The 10,281-nt window shown below is 39.4% G+C and overlaps 1 protein-coding gene across 1 annotated transcript; it reads right to left on the bottom strand.

Moving 5' to 3' along the window:
- Window positions 1–268: 268 nt before the first annotated feature.
- LOC110914711 (F-box/kelch-repeat protein At3g06240) lies at window positions 269–1,545 on the bottom strand. Its single transcript, XM_022159474.2, has one exon. It carries the CDS (start codon window positions 1,450–1,452, stop codon window positions 307–309), a length of 1,146 nt encoding a protein of 381 aa, XP_022015166.1. The 5' UTR covers window positions 1,453–1,545; the 3' UTR covers window positions 269–306.
- Between the last annotated feature and the right edge of the window lie 8,736 nt (window positions 1,546–10,281).

Raw genomic sequence — 10,281 nt, 5'->3', positions numbered from 1 at the left:
TTATTTTTTAATTTATGTTTTAAACTTTGGTATATAATACCTATTCAGTTTAAGTTATAGCACTAACATAGGAACAATCCAAAACTGAATCAAACCCATTTAGACTAAAACGTAAAGACTAATATCGTGAATTCCGTGTTAGGTTCGAGTCATATCAGAATTTCAAACGCTTGGATACATAATAACGATTTTTGTGAATTCATTGAGTATTGTCTTAGGACACAAATTTAAAATATCAAAACTAGTATTTCAAACTAAAATACTGAATAATCAAGTACTATGATAGGAAGCTAAATTTGCATAGTTTCACTTGTTCTGCTTCTCTTCCTTTCCTGGTGATTTGCTTCCTTGATCACATGAAGTCCCCATATCTAACAATTCGAGACTTTCATCGCACACATTCAAGTCAACTACGCTAGATGAACAACTCAAGATCTGAAGTCTCCTTTCTATCTGTTTCACAAGATCATAAGCTCCGGCCACCTTACAGTTCTTGAACAGTAAATCACCATTTGTGGCGCGCACAAAAACTCCCCTAACTCCTTTAAGCGGATTTATATACTTATTGACTTCAAAAGCACGCGACCAAGAAGCAGCAATGTTATTGTATTCTCTCCTCACCCAAATCCAACTACGACCATGACGGTTTGTAGAAATCACAGCTAGAGAACCTTTGATGATTGTCACTCCATTGGTTTCCCAATGTGGTTCTGGCAGGCGAATTGTAGAAAATACCTCAGAGCTCAAATCGAATGTCATTATATAGGAATTATTGCGTACATATGTTTTATTTACGACCCAATGCAATGCTCCATTGAAAATACACGACTGTGGTTCAACGTTAGAAAAGGGAACATTCGGGGAAGCAATCTCACGCCAAGTGCGTGTCTTCAAGGTGTAAACAAATGATTTACGTCTCGTTATCCTCAAAATCTTGTAATCGTCGATGATTGGGTCAAAACCAAACCCGTGTACCAAAAAATCACCCGAAGAACGAAGATCAGGCACCGTCACTTTGCGCCTAATTGAAGGGTTCCATAGATTTAAACCCTTTCCACATTCATAAACACATAGAATTCCATTACAAGAACCAACAATGCGGAAACTCTCGAAAGGATACTCTAGTGGTTTTACGCCACTATAGGGATTATACGACAGTTCGTTTTCTGGAAGTGACGTATATACGAGTTTATCACGACGAATTTTGTATATTATGGTGACTTTCTTTGGAGATCGAAGAGCATGGAGTCGGATGAAATCGGGGCTACCAATACAAGCACATAATGATTTGGAAACTGATCTGAATCGGAGTAGGGATTTCGTTGGTAGCCTTGAAAAGATTTCAACAATCAGATCCTCAGGTAGATCATTCGACATTATGCGTGTATGATGTAATCCTGCAGAAAGTTTCGGTTCCGAGAGAAATAGACAAAAGTTTAAGATCAAACACATAAAAGTAGATTTAAAACGTTGCAATAAAGAAAACTGAATAGTCAAATAAACGATTAATAAAAAGAACTCACCAGAAGCAAAAGCTGAACTACGATGGAGAAGAAAACAATGGATGATAGAAACTCTTCTTGAGGGTTAAAATAGGGTTTCATAGGAAGATTTTCAACTTTGAATAGGAAATAGATTTAAAATCAAACAAATAAAGTAGATTTGAAATCTTGCAATTATGGAAACAATGGCGATTATTTGCTATCTCATGCGAGATTCTGATAAAAAAAAGATATATATCAAATAAATTTATATTTATTAAATTTATATTTTTTTATTTAAATTCTACATGAATCAATTTTTTAGATAGCTCTTTTACCGACTAAAACTCTTTTACCGACTAAAACCAGTAGTCCAATTACAAAAATAATTTAAACTTTTAAAACCCAATTAAACAATACTAACGAGTGGTGGCCCAAAAAGAAACAAATGCTAATAGTAAACAACTCTAAACTTGAATGCAAATTTTTGTAAGGCTTATTTACGAAAATGGCCAAAAGACTAATCCCAATTACGAAAATAGCCATCTCATGCCTTGTTGGAAGAGCGCATCACAGATTGCGAGGCAGCTATTGCGTCTGCACATATAGAGAGAGAGCGCATCACAGACCCCGAGGCAGCTCCGGAGAGTCCGTTCATCTTCAGACTTCATTGTCTTTCTTCCCGGTGCCGTATATCTTCTTCTCCGGCGAACTTTTTTCTTTTCCGGTTGACAAATATCTTAAATTTCGGTGAAGCCGTGTCTTCTCCGACGAAACTATACTATTCCGGCGAAGATTCCGATGAAGTTTGTGAAGAACCTTGTTCAACCTTTTAAATCCTGTCAATGTTAATATTTGTTTCAGAGAACTTACATGTGACTCTGTTTTAGTCCTTTTACGACAGGCTATACAGCTCCGGCAAGTAGTTGTCTTCTCCGACGAAACTATACTGCTCCGGAAAGTAGTTGTCTTCTCCGACGAGTTGTAGGTTTCTTCTCTGTTGAGATTCCAATAAATGTGAAAAAAAAATGAAACAGCACCTCCAATGCGTCTGCTGGTCCTTCAAACGAGCCAGCCAAGCGCCTCAGGATGCAGCGGAGCTGGACGCATCCCCTAACTTTTTAGCCGGATGCCCTGTTCCACCGACGCACCAGCTTACTTTTTGCACTTGTCAATTCGGCATTGGCGGACGCATAAGATGTGATGCCCTTCTCCAAGGACGCATGAGCTGGCCATTTTCGTAAATCAACCTTTTCCCTGGCTATTTTCGTAATTTTCTCTTTTTTTTAATGGCTTTTAATCCTTGTTGTCTGTTAGACTTGAATTCAACGCCTTTCTATACCCAAGTGTCTAAAGAGATGGTCTTTACTTTTTTTGAATGTTGAAAATCTTTAACTTGTTGCGAGAGAGATTTTACACCCTCCCAAACAGAGGGCCCTAACCCCTGTTGATGCACTTTTTGTGTCTGTTACTAGTCTTGTATGTAATCTCGTATTTTGTACGGTCTTTTATCTTTTATCGAGTCTGTATCCGTAGTCGACCAAGTCGGATATCCTCCTATCCGCTTGTGTCCGACGTGTTTTGTCTCTCGTTATATGTATTTATGGTAAAACTATGCATGTCGCATGTAACGGTATATATGTCATATTGTAATACTTCTGTGCCATCTGTTTCTGCATAACAGTTTGCAGAAACAGTTTACAACATTGCAGGCCTTGACGAAACAGGCCTGTTTCGTCAATTTGATGTCGACGAATCAGGCTTATGTGTTTCGTTTGTGTTTCGTCAAGGCAGTCAACGAATCAGATGTGATTCGTTGACTAGTGGGCTTGTTAATGGGCTTAGTTCTGATTCGTCAGCCCACTTTCTGATTCGTCAAGGACCTTAGCCCATCTGCTATATAAAGGCACAGAATGTTCACAGAAAGGTTAGAGATGCCAGTTTACCCTTTGTGCTTGTAAGAACTGTGTTTGTATCAGTTTGCATTTCTCATCAAGTTAATCAAACGATTGTGTTTCTTTGGTTAACCCTTGTGTTCTTTATGTTCTGTGTTTGATTGGCTAAGTTAAGTGGTTTCCGCACACTTATCTTTGTTTGCTATAAACAAGGATTCCGTAGTGAAAATCGATCCTCCGATTTAGGGACCTACAAGTGGTATCAGAGCATAGGCTCTTATCCTTGTTTAAAATCAAACATAGTTCGGTTTGGTTGTCTTGTGTTTGTGTTATTTTGCTCAAAAAGTGCTTTGAAGGCTTCATATTTTCTGGAAAAAGGAAACATAAAATTTGTAGTTGTTGTGTGTTTTTTTGTTAAGAGTTTTGACAAAAACCATACTAGTTTGAGTGTTCACATACTCACGGTTGGTTTTAGTTAAAAGTTTTAGACAAAATTCCTTTTTCAGAAAGTTTAAAACTCACATTGTTCATGTGTTCTTCATATATTCATAAAAGGTTCATGTAGATCTTGAAAAAGATTGGTTTTTGATCTAAAAGATAAGGTTACTCTTGTTTGAAAAGTGTTTGACCCATCCCTTTATCCACCATACTTCTAAGTTGGTGAATAGCAGGTGTGGGAAGTCGTGTGAGGTTGACAGGCTGAGTATAAACTTTTACCAACTTTTACCAACCACTGACAACTTTTTTGGCGAATCAGAATCTCAACGAATCAGGATTTCAACGAAACAGAACTCTATTTCGCCAAAGGCTATTTCAACGAATTAGAAAGTAATTCGTCAACATCTGTTTGACGAATCACAGTCTGTTTCGCCAAAAGTACCTTTGCGAATCACATTTCTGTTTCTTCAAACTTATTTGACGAAACAAAGTCTATTTTGTCAATATTTATTTCGTCAAGATCTATTTCGTCAAAATCTATTTCGTCAAGGAAGTTGTAATTTTTAAACAGAAGGTTTGCAAACTAATCTAACAGTCCCCTTTCAAGTGATTGTTCAGGTTTTCAGGTTGTAGTCATTGAAAATGAGTTGTACAAGTCCTTGGGACTGGAGTACTGACCCACGACCTGGTCAAAGTTCAAATCAGACATCTATGGCGTCTTACTTAGCAAATTCCATACCCCAACAACAACCGTCCATAAGTGTGAGTCAATGGGCTTTGGTTTCAAATCAAAACCAAAGTATTCAAAATCTACTGTTGAGCGAGAGTGAGACGGGTAGCAACAATCGCCCGCCAAAGCTAAATCACATGAATGATTATCCATCATGGAAGGGACGTTTCCATACCTATGTTCAAGGACAAAGCACAGAACTTTGGACGTGTTTCATCAATGCATTCAACTCTAATCTTGAAGTTGCAGCATCCACTTCAGCGGGTTATGCTAACATGCTTGAGGATGATAAGAAAGCTTATGACTTGGAGAAAAAGGCGTTTTCCATACTTACGCAAGCACTTCACAAAGAAATCTACCATCAGTTTGGGTATTGTAAGACCACAAAAAGCCTATGGGATGCGTTGGTGGCGAGAGGAGAAGGGAATGCAGCGTCTAGGAAGACTCGCCATGATTTGTTAAAGAAAGAGTTTGAATCATTTCAGTTCTTGGAAAATGAAACCTTAAATGATATGACTTCACGTTTCTATCATTTGATTAGTGAAATGAGTTCTTACAATGTTAATGCTACCCATCAAGAAATGATTGCACGGTTTGCTGATGCTCTACCTCCTAAGTGGAGTCCATTCATTGAGCTTCTGAAACATACGGGTGCACTGGATGCAGCCAATGCTAGTCTCTATGAATTCATTCAGAAGTTAGAGCACAAGAATGAAGAAGAAATTAGGAAGGCTAAAAGAATTGCAGCTGCACCTCCTCAAAATACAGAAATGTATTTGCCTGGTTTTGGTCCTTCAGCTAGTTCTAGTTCCGTTCAACAACCGAAGCTTCAAACGGCGTTTGTATCCAATACAAACTCTTCTCCGTTTCAACAGTTCAATCAAGCACAACCACAATGGGATCAAAGTGCCTATCTCTCACAAACCATTCCTACACCTCAAGTTACAACGACTCAACCACAGTTTGATCAAAGCACCTATCTGTCACAGTCAATACCCACACCTCAGTCACAACCACAACAACAAGCTCATTATACCAACAATCCTCCACCACACAACCCGAACACGATCAGAGTCGATACTTCAAACCTCTCACAATTTAGCATTGAAGTAGCAAAGGAACATATGGAAATCATTAATACAATGGTCAGTGCTTATTATGGATTGGTGGCAGGTCAAATTGGAAACATCAATATGACCAATGAAGATTATCAACAGATCGACAAGGATGAAATGGAGTTGATGGATATCAAGTGGGCTTTTGCTAGTGCGGTTAGAAGGGCGAAAGACTTCATGGCTCGAACTGGAAGAACTTCGTTGGAAGGCAAAAGGGATACGAAGTACGGGTTTGATATAAACGCTGTAACATGCTTCAATTGTGGTGAGAAAGGGCACTTCAAACGTGAGTGCACTCGACCAACAAAACAAGGCAATCATAACCCTTTCAGAAACCAGACAAGTACTTCGAATGTGAATGCCCAGCAAGAAAACCGTGACAGGAGGATTGTGGCAGTCAATAATAATCAGAGCCAGTCTGGACCATCAAATCCCAATCGGGCTTTGACTGTTCAAGCTGATGAAGGATGTGACTGGTCTGTGCAATTTGGAGAAGGTGATCAAGGAGGTGGAACAGCTTGCTATGCAAAGATCATCAATCACATCAAGCATGTTCATAAAGAAGAGTTTTCTGAGAGTGATGACAGTTCTGGTTATTCTGGAAGTTCTGATGAAGAAGGCTCTATTTCTGGGGATAATCAATCTGAGCCTGATATGAAAGAAGAAGGAGGTGCTGATGTTGAAGATCTGCTGAATGAAGCTGACGAGCTCATATGCCAGAAATCAATTCTGATTAAGAAGGCTGCTACTGCATCTAAGGAAATGGAGAAGTTCTTTTCTGAAGATGGAGCTTTTTCTTTTCAAACTGCCTTTATGGCAAACGTCTCAGCCTCTTCAAGTCAGGTTAATTCTGAACCTCCAGCTCCTAGTGTTTGCAAATCATGTGCAGATATGAAGCTTGAATTAGAAAAGCTTCATAGTCATAATCAAAATTTGGTTGTTGAACTTTCAAAATGCAAAGAGGCAAATATGGCTTTAACTCGGAACGAAAAAGAATTTAAATCTGTAATCGAAACATTAAAGAAAAGTGTGTCCGAAGTGAACAAAGTGGTTTACCATAAACAAGTAAGTATAAATGAGTACATTAACCTTGTGGAGGAAACCAAGAAGCAACTAGCCATTGCCCAATGCGAGCATGATGCGATCAAACAAAAATTGGAAAGTTATTCTAATTCCCGATTTGTGCTTGATCACATCATCGATGTTCAACAACTGAAGGGAAATCAGAAAAGCATAGGATATACGAAATGTCCACCCCCTTTGAGGCATAACTATACCAAGATGCCTGATGAGGAAGATATGCCACGGTATGAACCCAGTGTGCCTCTGAATTTTGAGGAATTTTCTACCGGCCTAGGGTTCAAACCGGACAATTCTTCAAACACATCCTCTAAGCAACAAGAAACTTCAGCATCCATGAAGCAAAGTCCTCCAATTATCGAGGACTATGAGACATCGGATGATGAATCAGAATTGGATGTAATTGATCAGGATAAATCACTTAACAAGATGAAAGGAGTAGTTATTCCACGAGAGAATCACATTCTTTGTGATCCTGATACTCCTGATGTCCCATCTGTTAAGAAACAAGTGATTGATTCTGTCAAAGTTGATAAGACATGTGTGTCTACTGTTAAAAGCAGTAATGTGTTGTATACATTGGTTGGAGGTGATAAAATCTACTCAGATCACGATTTCCCAATTAAAAATGTAAATCAATCTTTGATTGATAAAGTCTTTGAAAGACAACACAAACAAATTTTTGGGAAAAACACTTCCGGGAATTGTTGTAACACAATGTGCTCCAATTCCTAAGGCTGAGATTAGAAAACAGTTTGATAATCAAAAATCTCCAACCACTCAACAACCTAGTGCTTCTAATGGTAAACAACCAGTCAAGAGAGCTCAAAAGTCTAATGTCTCTAAAATGAAATCTGAAACAAGAGGAGCTCCATTCCAAAAGAAAGCAAAAGATGTCAAATTCGTGTCATCTAAAGGTACTGATAAGATTGAGACTTTTGAGAACAAATCAAACACCAATTTTGTGCAACAAGTCACGATCTTGAAATGTAACAATGATAACAATTACACTCAACATACAAATGGGTGTGATGAAAAGGCAAGTACCTCAGGTTCCACGAGTTCGACATCTCATTGTCAATCAAATTCACCTAAATTCGTTGAAAGGAGAACATGCTTTAAATGTGGAGAATTTGGGCATATCATCAAAAATTGTCCAAACGCTCCAAAAGAAAAGTTTGTTGAGAAGTCACCACCTGAAAAGGTTCACCCTCAACGTCAGTCAGTTTCACCAAAACATGATACACGAACAATTAAAGAACAAGAAAAGAAACTGCGACGTAAGAATATAAAAACTGTTGAGAAAGCCTTAAAATCGGAAGTTAATACAGTTAAAAAGGAACCAAGTATGTCACAACCTTTACAACCAGAAGCTTCAAAAACCGTATACAACACTCAATCTGGTAGGCAAAAACAAACTTGGAAACCTAAAGCGGGTGATAATTCAGGGGGAGCAGTTGTACTTGAGAATCATCAAGAAATTGAGCTCACATTTCGTGATGCTCAGGGACGACCCAAGACCACTAAGGCTTGGGTCCCCATCCTCAACTGATTTTTAAATGATATGTGCAGGGTGTTCCAGGAGGAACTACTAATAGTCATTGGATTGTTGATAGTGGAGCATCCAGGCACATGACTGGCGACTTACGGCTTCTATACGACGTGAGAAATATTAGAGGAGGCTATGTCGCATTTGCGGGAGACAAAGGCGGATACATCACTGGAGAGGGAAGTATCTCCAATGGTATTGTGTGCTTCGATAAGATCAATTATGTTCGTCAAATTGATCATAATCTTCTCAGTGTGTCGCAAATCTGCGATAAAAAGTACACTGTGCATTTTGATGATGCCGGTTGTTATGTGCTTAAACCTGGGTTCAAAATTCCACAAGAATGGATTCTCTTATCGGCTCCGAGAGTTAATGATCTTTATATTCTCGACATGAGCCAAGCGATTACTACATCTGCACAAGTCACTTGCTTTGTCTCGAAAGCCACAGAAAAGGAGTCTATATCTTGGCACAGAAGAATGGGGCACATTCACTTGAGGAAAATGAACCATTTGGTGAAAAACAATCTTGTGAATGGTGTGCCTGTGAGAAGTTTTCATTTACAAGATATCTGTGTCTCGTGCCAAAAGGGGAAGCAAACGAAGAAGTCTCACCCTTTAAAGAAAATCAACACTGTCAGCATTCCTCTCGAACGTCTTCATATGGACCTTTTTGGACCTATGAAGCACAAGACAACATTCGGAGATGCTTACTGTCTAGTTGTTACCGATGACTACTCTAGATTTTCTTGGGTATCCTTCATGGCACACAAAAGTGAAACTCCTGGCATCCTCAAGGATCTTCTTACTATGTTGGAGAATCTCTATACTTTGAAAGTGAAGAGGATCCGAAGCGACAATGGAACCGAATTCAAGAATCAAGTTATGGATGAGTTCTGTACTTCCAAAGGTATTCTTCATGAATACAGTTCTCGTTATACTCCACAACAAAATGGTGTCGTGGAGAGGAAGAATCGGACGATCATCGAAACTGCAAGAACAATGTTAGTAGAGTCGGAACTCCCTGTTCAATTCTGGGGGGAGGCTGTATCGACTGCGTGCTATACATTAAACCGAGTTCTTACAGTAAAGAGACATGGCAAAACTTGCTTCGAACTCCTTCAGAAAAGGAAACCGGATCTTTCTTACCTAGAACCGTTTGGTGCTCTATGTACTATGATTGAGCCGGATGGAAAGTTTGGAGCGAAAGCTATCGAGGGTTTCTTCCTTGGATATGCTACTCCGAATTTTCGTGTTTGGAATCTGGCTACCAAAAAGATTGAGCTATGGAGTGAGGTGAGGGTTCAAAGGTACACGAGTCCTGTTAGGGCTCCGGGTGATCCGTGGATGTTCGATTATGATGGACTATTTGACTCCTTCAATCTGCCAACCTTTGACGAAGAGTCAGCAGCGGCTAGAATGTTGTTTGAAAGTGACAACGCTACTGTCTCGCCATTGGTTAGACCTGTTCTTGTTAACCCACAAGGTTCTTCATCGGTTAACAATACAGTTCAAAATGAGGTATTTGAAGATGCTGCTGATTACAATGAGTCTTCGGAAGATGATGAATATCATGATGCAGCAGAAGGATCTTCAGCTCCAGTTGCTCCTGTTCAAGGTGCCTCTGCTGATACACCTCATGTGCAGAATGTAGACACTGCTGAAGGGAATGCATCCACCTCTACACACATTCCTGGTGTGGAGTTGGTTGTTGATCTTAATCTTAACAATTTGGGTATCAATGCACGTGTGTCAGAAAATCCTGAAATGAGGATTCATGATACCCACCCCCAGCAGAATATTATAGGAGATGTCCATCGCGGTGTGCAGACGCGTAATCAGCTGAGAAACAACCAGAATGCTGGTTTGTATTCAGCTATAAGAGAATCTGGTCTTCAGAATGACTGGTCCTTTGCGTGTTATGTGTCACAAGAAGAACCAAAATCGTGGAAAGAAGCTTTGAAAGATAATGCTTGGGTTGAAGCCATGCAGGA

The sequence above is a fragment of the Helianthus annuus genome, chromosome 15 (assembly GCF_002127325.2).
Source record: "Helianthus annuus cultivar XRQ/B chromosome 15, HanXRQr2.0-SUNRISE, whole genome shotgun sequence".
Taxonomy (NCBI): Eukaryota; Viridiplantae; Streptophyta; class Magnoliopsida; order Asterales; family Asteraceae; genus Helianthus; species Helianthus annuus.
The sequence above is the reverse complement of the archived record's forward strand: the minus strand, read 5'-3'. Positions and strand labels throughout refer to the sequence as shown.